The sequence below is a fragment of the Aythya fuligula genome, chromosome 26 (genome assembly GCF_009819795.1).
Source record: "Aythya fuligula isolate bAytFul2 chromosome 26, bAytFul2.pri, whole genome shotgun sequence".
Taxonomy (NCBI): domain Eukaryota; kingdom Metazoa; phylum Chordata; class Aves; order Anseriformes; family Anatidae; genus Aythya; species Aythya fuligula.
The window spans coordinates 1,608,598-1,627,612 of record NC_045584.1 but is presented as its reverse complement, the minus strand read 5'-3'; the positions used below and the strand labels follow the sequence as shown (position 1 = coordinate 1,627,612).

General features: G+C 43.7%; 1 protein-coding gene across 1 annotated transcript; it reads right to left on the bottom strand.

The window, feature by feature from the left end:
* Positions 1-245: 245 nt before the first annotated feature.
* Positions 246-14,176, bottom strand: COMP (cartilage oligomeric matrix protein). The gene is made up of 19 exons (XM_032203921.1): positions 14,098-14,176; positions 13,786-13,871; positions 11,519-11,570; positions 9,134-9,306; positions 7,787-7,924; positions 6,890-6,967; positions 6,578-6,736; positions 5,927-6,031; positions 5,629-5,736; positions 5,250-5,409; positions 3,888-4,006; positions 3,402-3,454; positions 2,774-2,967; positions 2,198-2,376; positions 1,938-1,986; positions 1,492-1,688; positions 1,180-1,352; positions 827-966; positions 246-648 (listed from the first exon to the last, which is right to left on the bottom strand). The coding sequence occupies exons 1-19, from the start codon at positions 14,174-14,176 to the stop codon at positions 590-592; spliced, it is 2,301 nt and encodes a 766-aa protein (XP_032059812.1). The 3' UTR covers positions 246-589.
* Between the last annotated feature and the right edge of the window lie 4,839 nt (positions 14,177-19,015).

Here is a 19,015-nt window from a genome sequence, read left to right as displayed (position 1 = left end):
TGTTACACATCTGTACTGGAAGAGATTTGGAAGAGGAAAGAGCAACATGCACGTGACCAAGAAGTCTGTTAGAGTATTTATTATCCAACATTCCAGAACAAAGATACTCTCCCTAAAGTGCTTTTTAAAAACATTTTGTGAGCAACTTGGACATAAGCTGCTTTCTGTGTCCTTTTCAGACTAGTGCTGTGTTTGCTTTGCAGTAGATCTTGAAAAGGAGAACATTTACACTTGAGAGCCTTTGAGTAGGAAAAAGATTCCTGGGAATCATCCATGCTAAACTTACTCAATTCCAGCTACTGCAGGTAGCTTCTCGGCACATCTTTCTCCATGTAGCGTAGAGAACTAGTGTTTACAGCAACATAGGTTTCTATTCACACTCGATGTCTACGCCTCTGCTGTTTCAAGAGGTTTTCATAGCATTTAGAGAAAAGTTGCTGCTGTAGAAAAGATGGCAGATAATGCAGTGACACTTGGTGCTGTGCAGAGTGCAGTGGTACATTACTTACAGTTCTTTATACAGTATACCAGAGGCAATAGTGGGGCAGCTGAGCACTTTTTGTTAAAGCAAATTTTGTTGGACAGACATTTAAAACTGAGGTTGGTCTTGCTGAACTCTGAATGTTTCATAGTCTTCTGGAATGGTATCTGAGGAGAAGGAAATTAAAGCAAATACAGTTTAGAAGTAGAACTGGAAATGAAAAACAGAATGAACTACTGCATGATATCCTGTTACAGTTTTATGTGTAGGCTGTCCAAGAACAGATTAACTTCTTGAAAGCAAAATGGCAAAATTTCCTGTATTTGACCTTCAAAGCTAACTTACCATTGCAGCGATAACGCAGGTTTGACCAAATAATGTTCTCCTGGGAGAAGCAGAAGACTCCAAGGCGTCCTCCTCGCATAGTTGTATCAAGGACAACTCCAGTGTCTGCCACTACTTCAGGGCCTTCATAGAAGCGAGCTCTGGAAGAGAATAAGCACATGTAGGACATGGGAGCCTGATAAACACTTAGAGAATTTGTTCCAGTCAGACATTCTCCCTCCTTTTTACCAGAGAACTGTACTGGAGTTTTTTTTTTTTTTTTAGTGTGTTAAACCCCCACTCAGCCATGCAAAGGAAAAATAATTTCCTTTGATAATTTAATATTTTCCTTTAATATAATTAACCCCGCTTACCTGATGTATCCGACTTGAGGCCGATGCTGCAGGAACCAGCGGTAAGATGTCTTGTCCTTCCAGCCGGAGTTGCGAGGGTCTTTCCACAGCAGTTTGACCTGGTCTGTGGTGTCCCCAGTGTGCCAGAGGGAATTGCGGAGGTACTCGCCTGGGCCTGTTTTGGACTTCACTGCCTAATGCGAAGAATAGACAGGTAAAAATGTGTGGATAAATAACTGATTGACTGTAACTGTTACCCCATGTATGTGTCCGAGCAGCACAGCTAAGAAAAAGGCAAAAATCCTCCGACGTCTTTTTCAATGCTGTCCTTACCTTCAGCTGAATTCCAGGTTCTGCTACTGCTCGGAAGGGGTTTGCCTGCCAGTATGTCTGTTCCATCTGTTTCCACATGACCACATAAAAGCTGGAACTGTCCTGGTAGCCAAATATGAAGCCAGCATAATCATCATCTGTGGCAGTGTTGACATGGAATGTGCCCTCAAAGTCAACGCCATTGAATGCCGTGTAACCTGTAATTATTAGAAAAACAAATACTCTGTATTCTCGGGTAAAACGTAGGTCCATTTCTTTCCAAATTCAGATGGGAGAAGGTAGATTTTGCTAAGCTAAAGCTGAAGACTCAGCCTGCTACAAACAATATTTTCCCAGGAAGCGGATGGAATCGTTAAGTAGTGTCTGAAATACTTCTAAAAGCTGCACTGAGAAGTGCACAGTAAATGAGTGATAATTTTCCAATAGGATAAAAATAAGTGCCTCACCTACAGCCAGGCCAGGATCGCTGTTCATGGTTTGGACAATTTCCATGCCCTGTGAAAAGATGAATGTTGACTTATTAGTACGTTTCTCTCCAAAATTACTGACTGTACCCTTGTTGAATGAGCAGGGAGAGGTACACCAGAGGTGAATCTCTAGGGCTAAGGCTTTACTGAATACTAGCGTTAGACCCACAACGTCTTTCAGTGAAAACTGCACCCAGATTTATAGGGGTTTGCTAGCCAGGTCTGGTATAGTCTCCTACCTGGTTGAGGACAATCCAGTTGGGATCAATCTGTGCATCACCCTCGGGGTCCAGTACAACTGTCTGGAAAGCCCTGAAGTCTGTTAATGTCACTTCTGCGTTCTCTGGGCACACATCAATTCTATCAATCACCATGTCTTTGTCAAAGTCTTCTTCACAAAGGTTTCCAACACCATCACCTGAGAGCACAACGGAAGAAAACAAGTAGCAAGCTTTCAATTTCTACTAGCTGTTGCACCTAAGTTTTACTTGGCTAGCTTTTAGCAGGCATAGTCAGGTAACCATGACTATGCAAGGTTAAGAGGTGTTTAGAGCATTGCTGCACTTTTCCTGTATGTTGGTTGTTAAGAAACCCTGACACTTTTTCTGCTGCTTCCAGGGATGCTGAGAGACACCTTGTCACAGATATAATCTTGTTGTCAGGATTATTGGAGATCTGAAAATGATGTGGGGCTGTCTCAAGTCAGTACCGAGGAGGTCTTACTTTCTGCCTATCTCCAAAAGCCAAACTCATGTAGTAGCCACCAGGAACGGAGGACCCCCCACACAGAGCTAATGTGCATACGTTTCCCTTACCGTCTGAGTCTTCTTGGCCAGGGTTAGGGACAAGCCGACAGTTGTCAGGGCCTGGGGGTTTCTCATCTGGAATCCCATCATTATCGTCATCATCATCGCATTCATCTCCTAGCCCGTCATTGTCTGTGTCCACCTGGGAGCTGTTAGGCACTGAGGGGCAGTTATCCCGTGTATCTTGGTGGCCATCCCCATCACTGGTGGAGAAAATACATTATACAGATGAAAAAAAACATCAGTGGCTAATCTTTAAATAAGCATGCCCTTTCTAGGAGCTGGGGTCCTCTACAAGAACAGCAGAAGTTGTTGATTTCAGCCTTTTAAAATCTCAAGCTATTAGTTACGCAAACAATAGATCAGAAATATTCCAGCTGTCATCTGTGAGCAAATCTGTGAGTGACAGCTAATGAAAAGCAAGTCTGCTGTCAGCAAGCTTACATCTGCTAGCCTTTGGGCAATAGTTCCACTGGAAAGTTTTTTGAAGTCTGAAGAAAATTCCCCCTCCCTTGTCTGAATAAAAAGACACGGATTAAGGCCGAGCTAGCTTGTCACGGTTACCAGTGCATGCCTTCCACCCCCACATCCCCAGGATTCATGCAACCCATGTATAAATTTTGCAGCAAGCTCTCACCTGTCCTGGTTGGTGTCACAGACATCTCCCACTAGATCGTGATCAGTATCTTTCTAGGAAAATAAAGCAGTAATTGTTTAAACTTCTTGTAGATCAATGGGAGAATTAGGCAATAAAGGAGAAACGAGAGAGACGTTAACCTCTGTGCCATTGTCATTCTGATTGAAAACTGAGCTGACAACAGTGGGAGAGCTCCTTCTGCAGTATTTACAAGTTGCCCTGATGAATTCAAGGAAAAGTATTTCTAAACCCAGATAAGTAGAGTAATAAGAGAGAGGGCCCGAGAGCAAAGCTGCTTCTTTGACTTTCTGCTCTACGCACTAGGACGTTTGATCTCAAGGGGCTGTATATGTTGCAGGATGGCAACTAAAATTTGTAAGTGGTAATTGTGGTGAGTTATTGGGTGTCTACCTTAGACAGATGATGTGAGCAATGTCTTGAGAGAAATGCAGCTGTACGACTGCTAAAGGGGGAGTGCTTACTTACCTGGTCTGGATTACTGACTGTTGGGCAGCTGTCACACACGTCTCCTACTCCATCGCCATCGCCGTCTTTTTGATCAGGGTTAGGAACTCTTTTACAGTTGTCCATTGGATTCTTGATCCCTGTAAAACAAGCAGAGAACCCATTAAGCCAACAGGGCTACTAAGATATACGCAGCAAGATCTCTTTTGGATGTAAGATGTGGCAAAAACGTAGGACAGATGAATTCGGGCAATAAAGCAACAGTTCTGATTTTAGTGTACATTTTACACCCTATATCTTAGTAGCTACGGAGGAAGGAAGACAGCAGCAGCAACTGATCTTAAAACACATTTCAGACTGCATCAGGATGGATGGCTAAGCACGCTGTCGTGCGTGAACCTGAGAGGAAATGTCCCTAACTGCATTCCTTAGAGAAAGCTGAAGACCAGGAATGTGGCTTCAACCTGGCACCAAAGCTGTGCAGGAGTGAGTGGCCAAGAGGATGAAGATGAAGCTGTCTGCGGTTCCCTAAGCTATGACAGATTCTTTTTCCTCCAAAGTAGACGTCTACAAAATTATAAAATAAGTCAAGGTTAATCTTGGCTAGGTGACATGGAAGATTCAGACAGTGCCTTTTCAACGCCTGAGACAGGAAAGGAACAATCTAATTGGCAACCTGCATGACTTCACTTCCCGCTTCCCTGCATTTACACCAGCAAATCATGCTAGCGGGGAGCTGCTTGGCAGGAAGCAGCAGGACCCAAACAGCACTAGATGCATTGGAAATAATCTGTAAATAAATATGTACGTCTCAGGCCAGCAGCAGTTGTGATTTCTGGCTTTTGAAAGCAGGCTTTGTGCAAATACAGCGTCACTAGCACACAGCCCGTTTCTAAAGCCAGCCAGTGTTTTTTTTTTTTTTCTCTCAGAATACAGCCCTGACACATACTGCCTTGAGCGAGTAGCTTCTAACAAATTGGATATCCGTGTATTTCTTCACAAGTTGAAACTGCAGCACAAAGTACTGTCCTTGTCTGGGATGAGATCAGTTTGCATAGTACATCATCTTTCTGAAGCCTGAAACAGGTTTGACTTGCGACTGTGTGCAATAAAAATGCTAATGAAAATTGTTAGCATCAGCCTGAAGATAGATCTTTAACCCGGCGGGGACTGAACTGTGAAAGATACTGGCTTGACTGCTCATTGGGCATTTTAAGAACCGAGCTGTCCTTCATCCCATCAGAAATAAGCTGCTCTTGTATAGTTTAAGCCTCCAAAGGCTGGTACCTGCTATGAGGATCTATAGCTGCATGCTGACCACCTGCCTTGTTCTTAGATTGGTACAGCTGCACTCCTTTGAGAACATTCTCCAGCTGTTCTTACCATCTCCATCCATGTCATCGTCACACTCGTCTCCTTTCCCATCACCATCAATGTCCCGTTGGTCATCGTTCTTCACCTGGCGACAGTTGTCACAGGCATCACCGAAGTTGTCCTTGTCTGTGTTACGCTGGTCGGTGTTGCGCGTGTAGACGCAGTTGTCCTGCAGGAGAGAGAGACTTGCTGAGGGGACAGGAGCATGCTACCTTAGTTAGGGGGCAGTCTGCACAAACGGGTGTCTTCACACCATCCAGATTTAAAAGGAAGCATTGCATGCTACGACCTGCAGGTGCTCTGAATTCACATTAAAGATGCAGGCAGTTTGCTTTGCAGGCCCACTCGGTACATTTAGGTACGTCAGGGTAAGCTTTAGAATTCAAACCTCAGCATTTAATATCCCATCTCCATCGGCATCATCATCACAAGCATCTCCAATTCCATCCCGGTCTGCATCCTCCTGGCCAGAGTTGGGGACAGTCATGCAGTTATCCTGAAAGGAAAGTAACAAGAAAGTGGCAGGGTGTGCTGGCAAGCTGTGACTGTCACAGAGCCTTCCTGAGCTCTGAATGCTGCACAGGGCCTTGAAGGGGAGCCTGCCCCCAGATCAGAACTGCCCACTTCTGGTTAAGCATTCCTCTGATATGCTGTTTCCACCTAAACATGCAAGGACTGCATCTTACCTTGCGGCACTTCTTGTCAGAGCAGCGTAGCTTCTCATCAGGGACTCCATCAATGTCTGTATCCTTCCCACAGACGTAGCCATTCCCTGCCCAGCCCACAAGGCACTGGAAGACAGCAGATAAACAAAATGAGGCTGGTGGTGAGTCTCTTGGCAGGGCTATGCCTCCAAAACTGAAGGTCTCACATCAGAATCAGCAGAAAACATTGCAAACCCAGTTACACAGTGCTCTACAGGTGCAATATTGCCTGGAAGAGACATTTAAGCTCTAAATAGTACTTTTAAATAGTTCAGATACAAGAGCTCTGCTTGTTCCTGAAATTATAAAGATGCAGCAGCAAAACTTCTTGGCTCCCCCAGGTTGCTTGAATGGCATCTCCCTTCCCAGCTGCATGTAATGCTCTGTGACTGAAAAATGTGAAGTGCTTCAGACAAAAAAAGCAACAACCCACCAGAGGATCTGAGGTGCCAGGAGCAGTTCACTGCTGAGATCTCTGAAAGATGCACTACCACAGCTCAGGTGTTAATGGGGAGCAGGTCCGTGCCAGGAAGGCACGCTCTCCAGGAGAGGGCAGTGGCAGACCCAGGAGAGCAAGCACAGCGCAGGAGAAAGGGGAGCGAGCAGATCCCACCGGCAGGGATCGGGCCTTACCGCGCAGGAGATGGACCCATCGCGCTCCACGATGCACTGAGCTTTCTCGTGGCAGGGACTAATTTCGCCGTTAGGGCAACGTCTCGCTGTCTGGCTTTTGCAGCCTGTGATTTGATCCCCAACAAAACCAGGTTTACAAGCCCCGCACTTGTAGGATCCCTGCGAAAAAAAACACAACAGGGAATTAACTGTAACGGGAGTCAGGGCAAAGCTTTCCTATAACTTGTCCTCAGCAGCTGCATTGCCACAGAAAACAGAGGGCCCAGAGCCCAGGGAAGAGGGAACTACACGAGGCTTTCCAGGAATATTTACCCGTGTGTTGATGCAGATAGAGTTTGGGACACAATTTTTGGCAGCACCTGTCTCGCATTCATTGATGTCAGTGCAAACCTGCCCAAGAAGAACAAAACAGACATTAAATTCACTCTTAAGCAGATACCTTGTCAGATTACAGAATTAGGGCATCCCTACATGCAGAAGCAAAGCCCCCAGCACGCTGCACTAGGACTGAGAGCTTAAAGTTTTCCTTGAGACAAGCCTGAGCCAGATCCCAGCAACATTCCTGACCCCTGGGCAAGCTGTTCACCCTCTAGAAGTCACCAGAGATTTTAGCCGGGTGAAATAGCTTAGCTCTGAGCTGAGCTGTCAGAGTATCTGCTTACTGTAAAAGGACAGAAGAGAGTGAATGGAGCAAGAAGGTCAAAGACTGCCTCCTATGACCAGCTAGCAGCTCTCTAAGTAACACAACCATGCTTGCTTTTGGCAATATATTCTTATACTATTGTAAGTCTAGGTGTTTTCTTTTTTTAAAAAAAATATTATTATTTTTTTAATATTTTAATCTGTCTATATCTGTTTATGTGTGGAGGGGCTGAGTACCAAGTAGCTGTAGCAACTCGTCTGTGTCCTAGCATGAGGGACTCCCCCATCTGGCTTCACAGCCACGAAGGTGTCCTAGACGTGACATTCTGACCAGCTTAAATTCAGCAGAGGTAGGATCTTGGAGTGGAAGTTGCTTTGCTGCTGATGTGCTAGGACATCCTTGGCAAGCATATCCTCTCACTGCATCAGTCCTACCATCAATCTAATGCAATCATCTCGTATTTCCCTCCCATTTCTTTGCCAGCATCAAGGCCCTTGAATTAGTTACAGCTACAGAGGGGAAAGAGGTGATGCTTTCTGAAGGAGACAGAAGAATTTGTGCCTTACCTGTTTGTTGGCCCTGGCATAAGCTAGTCCAACGCCTTCGACCATTTGCCCCGTGAAGCCAGGAGGGCAGGGATCACAGCGGAAGCCAGGAGCAGTGTTAATGCACTGGACCTTCGGGAAGCAGGGGTTTGCATTGCACTGGAAACAAGAAAGAAGTTGTGGAGAGCTGCGACACAGGCTCACTCAAGGCCAGCTGTGAAGGCAGCTCTAAAAGCAGGCCTTGCTGGGTGAGATCCAACTATTGTGCTTTTGTTTTCTAAAGAATAACAGAAAAATGCATGGAAGTAGCTGGCTTTCCTTGCAAGTGGAAAATGCAGCTTCTCAATCTGAGTTCTCCCAAATTCCAGTATGTCCAGACAAGTAAAACAAATCAACTTTCAAGACTAATTCTTCTTAGGTGACATCAATTGCCCAGGCAGAGAGCTGGCTTCACTACACACTTTCCTTCCTGGCAATCTCTGAATCCAGAGAGCTGGGTAATTTTTTACATTGATTTTGAAAGACAACAACAGTTGTTTGTTTACTACTCTGGGAAGCAACTGTCTTTCCAAAACTGATATTAATGCTTGCTTTATTTTCTCCAACACTATTATTTTTACTGAATTTTTATGCGCTGTGCTAGCAGATGCATGACATTAATGCAGCAGTTCCCACATTTTTGTGCCTAACAGCTTATCATCAACCTCAAAATGTCCCATGGACCTTTTTAACTTCAGCTGTTTTTTAAAGCAAATTGCTATAAGATGATATGGTGTTGCAAGACACAGTTGCTTGATGGTTGAGTAAAGTTTTGCATACAGACAGAATAAATGTAATTGAGTGTCACATTTTTTGGAAAAAGAAAAAAAGAAAGAAAGAAAAACAAACAATATCTTCCTATCAAGGTTTGATTTACAGGCAGAAGTTAAGTAATTCATGTAGTGTGGTAAGATTTACTGCATAAAGGACTATTTGGGTAGCATTTCGTTCAGTTCCACACATAATAAATCTTATCTCTAACAACTCGTCAGCGATTAGCTCAAAAGATTTTAAGACCAAATGGGATATCCAAACTCACTTTCCTGTGTAGTGCAAACCAAAAGATTTATTTTGTTTGAGTCCCTGTATCTTTTAGAAACAAATGCCTTGCTAGACTGGATATAAAACCAACACAGAACACTGCTTGAGGCAGGGTGAGAAACAGACTTCGTTCCAGTGAAATGATGTTTCTGTTGAACTTCAGCTCCTGGGGGAATTGCAAGACTTCTCTTCACAACCACAACAGGAACCCACAACACTCCAAGAAAAGCGAGACCTTTTTGTAGCTCCCAGCCCATCCTACTTGTTTTTTTTTTTTTTTTTTTTTACCTCGTTGATGTCTGTGCACTGGGACCCGTTGCCTGAATAACCTGGGGGACAGGGGCCGCAGCGGAAGCCAGTGCCAGTCTCAGTGCAGGCCACTCCAGGGAAGCAGGGGTTTGGGACACATCTGTTAAACTGTGTCACGGTGATGCCAGGGCCTGACACCTCAGGGTGTATGCCTAGAGGACAAAAGGAACATTAAGGACCGAGTTGTCACTGCCAGAGCCTATCATAAGCTGGTCCCATTGTCTCAGTTAGAAGACTTCAGCGTGCCTCACACGCAGGGCATTTCCTTGCAGCTTTTCTGAGGGTTAGGCAGTTACAGCTCGGCTTTGTAAATGGAGAAAAACAAAGCCAGAAGCAGCAGATGGACAGATTTCTGACTCAGAGCAGACAAAAAAAAAAAAGACACACAAAGTCCAGAAGTCTTAGCTCCTGGTCCAAAACTCTTGTTGTGCTGCCCTCCTTGTTGTGTAATGCCCTTGGTTTTGAGGCTCCACAGAGACAAGTTCTCTCCCTGGTACCTCTACATCTCCATCCCACTGGAACACGGACTCAGACACCCAGCACAACGCACACAGCACAGGCTTAAGTCTGGGAAGCACTGTGGAGGGCTATCAGCCAAAATCTCCCCAGTAGAGGCAGGCATCTTAAACAGGTCAGCTTGGTGCATAGCAGGAATAGACTCACATAAGGCTCTCATGCCATGGCATTATCTTTATCTCCATGGGGCTAGGAAACCTTCCTTCAGCCTGGCAGATGAGAAATCAAGCTGTTATTCAGACATGCATCACGTCTAGGCTGGCATATAGCAATATGGTATATCTAAGCATGTGATGTGCAGGAAATTCTAACCCATATAAAATGCTGCTGCAGTCCTATTCAGAAGCACCATGAACAAAACAAACTTGTCCCCATACCACTGTGCACAAGCTTTCCTTGAAATTTTAGGCCCAACGCCAGGTTTTTGTCTTTATCCTCAAGACCTGACTTCAGAATCTAAGGCCCCTGAATCAAAATTATGGGCAGGAACTAAACTCCTACAGCTCAAGGCAACACGAAGAATTCATCTACACAGGAAACAGAAGTTCACTGAAGGTTAACTCAGGACTGTGAATAAACTTTCCAGAAGCTAGAGTTGTCACAAATCTCCCACACCCACTGCTCTAAGTGACAAGGACACTTTTTGGTCCTGCTTTCCCCAGTCTGAAAGCCCAATTAAAAAAAGCAAAACCAAAAACCACCAAACAACAACACTGTACCAACACCAGTAGCAGCAAAATCTTCACTAAAAACAAGGCCTCCTCTCTTCATGCTTCTCTTTCAGGGAAATAAGAGGAGAAGCCCAAACGACTGCTGCGAGTCACGTTGTTCAATGTATGACTAAAAGAGGCTCAGGTTCTACAGCAAAGAGCACAGGAGAAGAACGCACATAGAGCTGAAAACCAAGTGGGGAAGGCAGAGATCAAGTAACAGACAGAAAGTTCAAGACAGTTTTATGAGCAAGTTATTAAAACAATTGGTGTGGATGAATGCTTTTCTGTACTACAGGTCCCAGAAGCTTTGGCTAATCTCTTTTCCAGCAGTACAATCTCTCCAAGTGCAGAAATGCTTTTTGCTCCGCCCTTTGAGTGTACTGGCAAATAATACAGCATCTCCAAGAACCACGCTTTCTGAAAGCCAGATATACTGAAGTAGGTTCCAGTCCAGAAAAACCATTTACTGGGGAGCAGAGGGCAAAATCTACATGGGAGAATTTACGACCCTGTTTCTGAATCCTCTGTAAACACCCTCTTTGCTTGGAAGGTGACAACATTAGGATTGAAGGAACAGCAGATCAGTGCCTCTTGGGGGTGATGTTCTCTTCCACTCGGCTCATGAGTTGCCAGCTATATCCCACAGGATACCCGGTGTTCATTCCCAGGCAATTCTAACACAGGCCATGGGCTGGGTTATTAAGAGACGTGGCTGGGCAGCTTTCTGCGCTAGAATGCAGCTACGCTGAGAAGTACAGCGTGGCACGTCAGAGAACCACCAATAAAGCTTATTTTAGAAGTTGTGAAAGTGAGCAAACACTGAGGATGTGCTGGAAATATAGATGAGATTTTAATGCTAATTCTGCACCCCACGCTCAGCAAAGGGGTAAAGAGCTTCAACTGCCACTGAGCCACGAGAACAACACAGAACACTGGTCCACGTGTGCTGTATGCCTTGGGGTAAAAAAGGCATCACTAACATCAAGTATTCCTCTGTGACACTCAGGGTAACTGTGAAACAAGCTAATTCCTTTGGGTAGATGGTCATAGGTGGCATTTTACTACTTGTTTGGACACAAAGATATGAAACACTTGGAGGAGGCAGGTGAGTATAGGGCTCGGCTCAGTAACTTACCACAGGCATCACACTCCATGACTGCATTCTTCAGGTATGTTATCTCTTTAACCTGGAAGAAAACAAGAATCATCACTTAGCCAAAGGCTGAGTTTTGCTTCCATGCAAACTAATAGTGCCTTTGCCAGAAAGCAGGATGTCTGAGAGCACACAGCTACTTACAAGCAAATTAACTCTTACCCCAAAGTCTATTTTGCAGACTTTCAGGAAGCTCAGGTGGCTTGTTCTCCCTGCTATAAGTACGTCATTCCCTACTGGAGTGTTCCTACAGGCTAACTAGATAATACTATTCTATTGCAGAGGCAGGAAACACTCAATTTGCAAACACAGAAACAAGTGCCATGGAGGAAAATGAATATACTTTATTTGGGTCTTCTGCTCTAAAAGATGCTGTATTAACTGTCCTAGAGAGGTCTGCATTACCTGTAGACTGGGTGTTGCATACGTAAAGTCAGGAGGAGGTTCCCGTGTTTGCTATTTTTGCAGAGGCATAAATAACCTCTGACCTTGCCCAAGCAAATTATTGGCCCTAATGTTCTTGCCATGAAGGCATTTTGAATCTGTTCACAAAGGCTCCTTACTTCAGACTTCCTCTGATCTCCTCTAGGTTCCTCTTCAAGCTTCCTTCAATAAAGAGATAATCTGCTGCACTGGCAATGAAAAGATGCTGTTGCTTTTATTAAGAAAATAATATGGGACAGGCAAAAAACAAGTGTCAGTCTCAAGCTAAAACTTTCACGACTCTGTGGCATCTTAGATAACCTAGCAGACTTCTTTCCTGAAAAAGCCTTACTGGCTATCTACAGCTGATGCTCAGGCACAATTCTGTGAGCACCCTTTCACACCCCGTGGACTTCATGTTTCCACTATTAAGACATTTCACTTTGTACTTGGACAGAAGCATCTGCTCATGTCTCCCTGCCAGCTCCCAGGTATAAGAGCAAGTTTTTATTCTATGTTGGATTCTCTCTTCCCTCCAACATGGCCTGGGGTTGTGTATTTTGAACAGTTAATGCTGAGATGCACCTAATCCAAATCCCCAGAACATGTCCCATTAGGAGTGGGTGACAAGAGAGCAGAGGGGAGAAGTTGGAGTGCTGCTAACGAATATCTGAGGTTCCTTTGTGCCAAGAATTCTTCAGTCTTTGGCTCACGAGAAAAGACCTGGCCTTTTATTAATACTCCTTCTGCTATCCTTATTGCCAACATCCCACGATGATGAATCAGGGAAAAGTAAGTTTAGGAAATCTTTGCACAGATTAAGGCATTATGAGCTGCCACCTTGGCTCTCCAGTGAATATGCAAGTTTGTCTTCTGGGGAGGGGTTTTCTTGAAAGCGCTGTTAAGAAAAAGGCCATGGATTAAAAAGAAAGTAGGTGGCAAGAGCGAGAGAAAGAACAAACAGAAAAACTATATGGAGAATCAGTGCTAAGCTGGAAGGGAACACTGGAAATCATTGCTCCAGGCTGCCAGGAACCATGTCTGACCTGATTCCTAGTAAACACTGGGTATTTATGCAGAAGCCTGAAATCTGAGAGTAACTCCATGCAACAGATGTTTTTGCAGATTAGAGGCCGCCCAGTATGCACTGGCACAGAGACCCGTCTGCCATTCCAATTAGCTGGCAGGCAGAGGCTGCTGTCCTCAGCTCCCAGAATGGATAAAGGGAGAATGGAACCTTTTTCTGTACTTAAAAGAGAGTTGACCAGACAAACCACCATCTCCTCGTTAAAACGGGAAAGGATCTAAGCACCCAAGAAGTTCCAAAGTTCCTAAGAAACTACCAGAGCCAGAAAGGCTTAGGATTAAAACAACAAGAGGAAAGAATGAATACAGAGCTTGTTTAGATTCCATCTGACTTCCCTTTCCAGGACCCCAATAGATGGCTGAAAGGCCTCTTCCATCTTCCAAGTTTGGACGCTACTGATTTCATGTGCCCACAAAACCAAGGAAAAAGTGACTTGTTTTTCCAGTTAAACATACATCGACTGTCAGTGTGTGTCTCTTTTTTCTAAGAGTTTGTTCTTCATGTATGCTGTTTTTCAGCTGAAAAGGTTCCAAGCAGCAGAATCTGCTGCTTGATCTCAGAATTACAGATCTAATGGTGAGATCACCTCTTGATCCTGGGTGTCACAGCAGTTACTCTACTGCTTATTTGACCAAATGCAAGAAGAGAACCCCCAGTCCCAGAACTCAGCACTTCAGGCAGAGGATTCAGTGATTGATCCCGAGCAGGATAAAAGGAGTTAGGTGCCTTTCTCACTTACCTGCTGTTTCAACAAGTCTCGAACTTCCATCAGCACACGGTTAGTTTCTCTCATCTCGTCCAGCATTTCAGGACCAACTTCTACTCCTACCAAAAGCACAATGGATGGAAAAAAAAAAACACAGAGGAGCCATTAGCAGTACAAACGAACTGATAAAATTAGCTTCAATTTAATATTAAAGATACAGAATCCACCACACCAGTTTCTCCCACATCCCAACTAGAAGTTGGCTTGGAAATAACCAAGTCTTGCTCTGGGTAGGGCAGACAGGGATCATCAGCCACGGCTGTCACTCAGACAGGTAACAGTTACCCCTCAGCAAACAAATTGGCCTGGCAGTCTGGCGGTTGCGGTAGCCGTTAATCTGGCATGGTCTGTGCAGTTCACACATAGGAAGCCTTTGCTGCCAAGAGCAGCAAATTAGTAATTCAGTGCTGTGGAAGTTACTATGAAGGGCACAGCTGAAGCGAGGCTCTTTGCTGAGTCTATCCTAGATGTGCTGCCAAGCACTGAACGTGGAAAACCGGCACATCAGCCACTGCATCGCCCGTTCTCAAGGTCCAGACTTTTTTCTTGCAGCATAAAGATGGGCTCTGTCCAGGCAGTGGCACTGTCAAATTGCATTGCACTGGGTTTGGGACACAAAAGGTCCATCTGCTCATCCACGCAATGCTGCAAACGCTGCAAAATCCTGTTTAAACTAAGCTGAACAAAGACTATAAATTATATTACAGGGTCACCTAGGGCAGATTAACATGAATTTCTGCTAGATTCTAGCCTTGCCTAGTCGACTGAGGCATGCTAAAAATCTAGTCTATACTCATCAGCTTCGCTCAGGAAGAACGAATGGAAGCAGCTCACTGTTTCCAGAAATATGTGTTAAGAAAATCTGAACCATTTAAAAACAATTGGGCAGAAAGTTCAACTCTGGCATTCTCCCGTCTGCCACGAGAAAGCACAACCTCATTTCTCAAGTTTTTTTCTAGATTAATTAGTCCTTTAACAGAAGTCACACCTTGCCTACCATATGAGCAAACTTTTATGAAGACAAGAATAGCAGCATGTTTGACAAATGGAAGGCAAATGTGCAGGGGAAAATAAGCTGGAGCTGGGGGTCTGCTTCCTCTGAGAATGAAGAATTTGCCAGTGCCAGAGCAGGACATCAGCCCACGCTGCCTCAGTACAACAACTTAGGCATTTTTATGTGACAAATGAGCCTGAAAGCCTTGTGGGTCTTCCCTGCACGGAACGGAGAGGACTTGATGGATATTTGTAACCTCTCCAATACATTTTGGTCTGGGAATTATATCAAAAGTACCGCAAATGTGTCATTCTAAGACAGAGGGAGTGAATGAAAGTGACATTTCTTATTTTATTGAAAACAAGAAGCTCGCATATAATTTTGAACTTCAAACGGAGGTTTTGAATAAACTCTGCATGAAGGCTTCAGGCAGCTTTTGTTATTCCTGGGAAGAATTTTCCATTCTTAGTAGCAAGATATATCTCAAAATAAACGATTTTTTTTCTTTTCTCTCTTTTTTTTTAAGGTTCAAATTTACAATAGTGAGTGAACTACTCAGGAGTGATTTCCAAAGTAAGTCTATGCACTTGCAGACATTTCCATTACTATGCATCCTTCTCCAAGGGTTCGTTCTCTCTGCAAGCACACACTTGAATCTGGTACACCACCCTTCAGGTCTGAGCCTGCTGCATCTCAGATCCTCTTAGAGCTGAGCATTCTCCTAACAGGCTGTTCAGAAAAGTGGAACTTTAATGAACGCAGCTAAGTTCCTAAAAGTCGGGGCTTTCCTAAGCTCTGTGTGCACAAGCAGAGAGAATATTCAAGACTTTTGCTTTTGGACATGCCGTATGAGCTATTTTAATTTAATGACATGCAAAATGCAGACTAAAATAAGTTGTCTCTTGCAGAAACACAACAAAATTTCCATTTGCCCTAGAATAAATGTTTTTCACTACTCAGGAGGGAAATGGGGAAAAAAACTAAGACTGAATATTTAGACAGTTCGGCTTCAAGTTTCATACAAAACTACAGAACCCCTAAACACTGCTTTCAGGCTTCAGCAGATGCAGCTGAAATGTTACCTCCTTCCTCATTCTCTGCTGCAAAACAGAATATTCATAGGAGGCTAGAAAGCACAGGAGTCCAGAAAACAGAGAAAATTAGAATTACTTACCTGCTCTTCTCTGCTGACATGATGAAAAAGGACAGGAGAGGCAGAGGAGAAAAACAAAGGCTAGAGCTGAAATCATCTTCGAATCTCCAAGCAGTGTGGATGTACAGGCTTCTCTTGCAACAAATTTTAACCTGCAGGTTTGCCTCTGCTCCCCATTAGTATCTGTGGTTTGCTATTTATGAAGTTGCATTCCTTCCTCTGAAGTTCTTATTCTCTGATGCTGGACGACGGGTGGACGTCATTTCTGGCTGCTAGTCCACAGAGAACGTTACAAAAGTAAACAATATGAGAAACTCATCAGGAGAGTAGCTTAATTTTTTTTTAGACCAGCTTGCACCAAAATAGGTCAGAAAATTCCAGAATTAAATGGATTTTTTTTTTTTTTGGATCAGGGTTTTTATTTCTTCTTCATGGACACAGGATAGACGGATGATTCATAGTCCTATCCCTCACAGATTTTCCTTCTAAAACTACTCACAAGATCAGAAAAGCTATGAGACATCTGGACTTCACTAGAGTTTCAGAAAAGGCTCTTTAAACCCCCAAAAGGCAGTTTTACCACTCACACTTGGGGCAGACTTACTGAATCATCTTTCAGCTCCAAAGAGAAGCCATCACACTGTTTTCAGAAAGGTATCAGGCAAATGTGCTAGTCCTTAGAGGCTGATTCTTATTACCCCCCACCCAGGCTCATCTAAAGGAAGGATGTAGTGCAGAGATGGCAGCATGAAAGGAAGGGAGACTTTGCTGTTTCTTGAATGTGAAGGAACGAGTCTCAATCCAGCACTTTCCATCACTCAGTCTCAATCCAGCACTTTCCATCAGAAGACACAGAGTGGATTGAGAAATCTGTCTAGAGCAGCCAAAGAAAATTTGCCCAAAGAAAATCTTAAAGCTACTACATCAAGGAAATTGCAAGTTAAACTGTGACCTATAAAAAAGGTTAGTCTGGAGACCAGTGAAATTCCTCATCACAAATTCTCACTGTTTGATTGTGAAATCTGTCAGTATGTTTATCATGCAACATCCCTGGGGACACCACAGACAAGAAAAGCCCCAGAAAACAGTAGCTCAGTCTTTAAAGTCTTGTAGAAGCAGGATCTTTGGATATTTACACAAAGTTTTTTTTCCTCGTTTTGGCCTCAGACCTCCCATAATCAGGGAAAAACTTCCCATCCCTGTGGCTATGCACACTTCTTGAAGGTAACTGTGCAGTCTTGTAGACGCTGGTGAGCATGCATGCCCACTACAGTAAGCAAATATTGTTTTAGAGTACAGGACTGCTGCAGCAGACAGATTTTACATTTTCTTGCACCAAGCAAACTCTATAATAAATATAGAGTTAATTTGCTTGTGTTACCTGGGTGGCATTTGTATGATTTTGCTCTTCTGGCACGTCACCTCATGTTACACACAGTATGTCACTTCTTGTGAACCCACCAGAGGAATCAGCTTTGCGGGTTTATTACTTGTGGCAAGTAAAAGTTGTTTAGCTGGAACTCAGAACAATTGAGTTTCTCAGTTTTTAGCATTTTTAGGTGCTTCTGGACAAATCGAGACCATGACAACTGACTGGTGAAGATAAAACACATTGTTTTACCTAGATGGCCTGCAAGGGAGCCCAGTAGAACATGCTGTTGCAGTGGAGAGCTGTAAGCACAGTACTTACAGTACTTCAACAGAAGCGTCATAGGTCATTAATAAAGGACGGCTCTTGCCAGCTATCCAGATTTTTTTTTTCCAAGTGAGAAGTCATAAAGTTGAGAAAGAAAGAGATATAATTCACGTGGAATTAAGAATGAAGGGTCTCTTGTGAGGTTAGCCTGGCAACAATTCACATCAGATTTGCTTTGTGTGGAGAAATATGTGTCCTTATAGAATGATGAGATGATCAAACTCCTAGTGGAATGGGAAGGGAAGGAAAGAAAATGAAAGGGGAAAGGAGGGCATTTTTCTGAACACTTTCATCTGCTCAAAATAATAAGCCCTATTATAACACTATGAACTGGTGACCATGTTATATGTAAAATTCACTGTATTTTTAATTATGTCCATTATTTAATATCCAAATTAACTAATCAAAACCATATTATAGAGAAGTTAGATCATTTTCTTTGTTTTTACCATGGACTAAAGAAACTCAGCTAATTGACAAAAAGAAGAAAGCTCTCAAGCTCCCGGAGTGACTGCGAAAGACTAAAGGAAAAAAGGGAACCTTTCTCTTCAGAAGAGTATCTTGTATGGGCAAGTTGCAAGTCCCCAAAGTACTTAAAGCATTAAGGGCTACCAGCAGTGATGCTGGATCTCTTCACAGGTAAGAGAAAGAGAACTTTGGTGACATGGGCAGTCTGCAGGTTTGTCACCACCTGTTTTTCCCTCCTAAAGTCACTAATAACAAATTTATTAGTGGAAGCTGGAGAGTATACTGACCTCACTCACATGGAGCGTGTTACTTGTAAGTAACCTTGCTGTTAGCACAAGGTGAAAACTGCGTACGTACTTAGAAGCTGCAAGTTCTCAAACATCAGGAGTGTTCGCTGCTGAGAAATGCCTTCCATTTCCCTCAGCAACAACGAGTATGGGACAGCATGGTGACAGAACCGTGCACCTTATAGCTCACTTAATGAAATGAACCAAGGCGTATTGTATCTGCATTACACCAGTTATAAATATCTGACAAGTAAGTCTTCTGCATATGAAGGCGGGGATCAGTATGTCTTGACATTCTTCTAGAAACCCAAAGCCACTTCTCTTTACTCTGCAACAGATTCTGGGGTCATTTCTATTCATTAATGGTAGCAAAATAACTGAACAGAGAAAATTGCAGCTAGTTTCTACACAGCTTTCTGGAGTTGAGCAAGACATGGTGACTCCACACGATGAGGTCATTCCTACCCTTATTTTCCTTGGACTCATTCTGCACTTTTCTTTATTCAGGTCTAATGACTAGAAATCCTTGTAAATCACTGCTCTCATGCAGCTTAAACACACGGTAGCAGATCAGAAAATGTTCAGTCGTGATGTGATTATTTCTG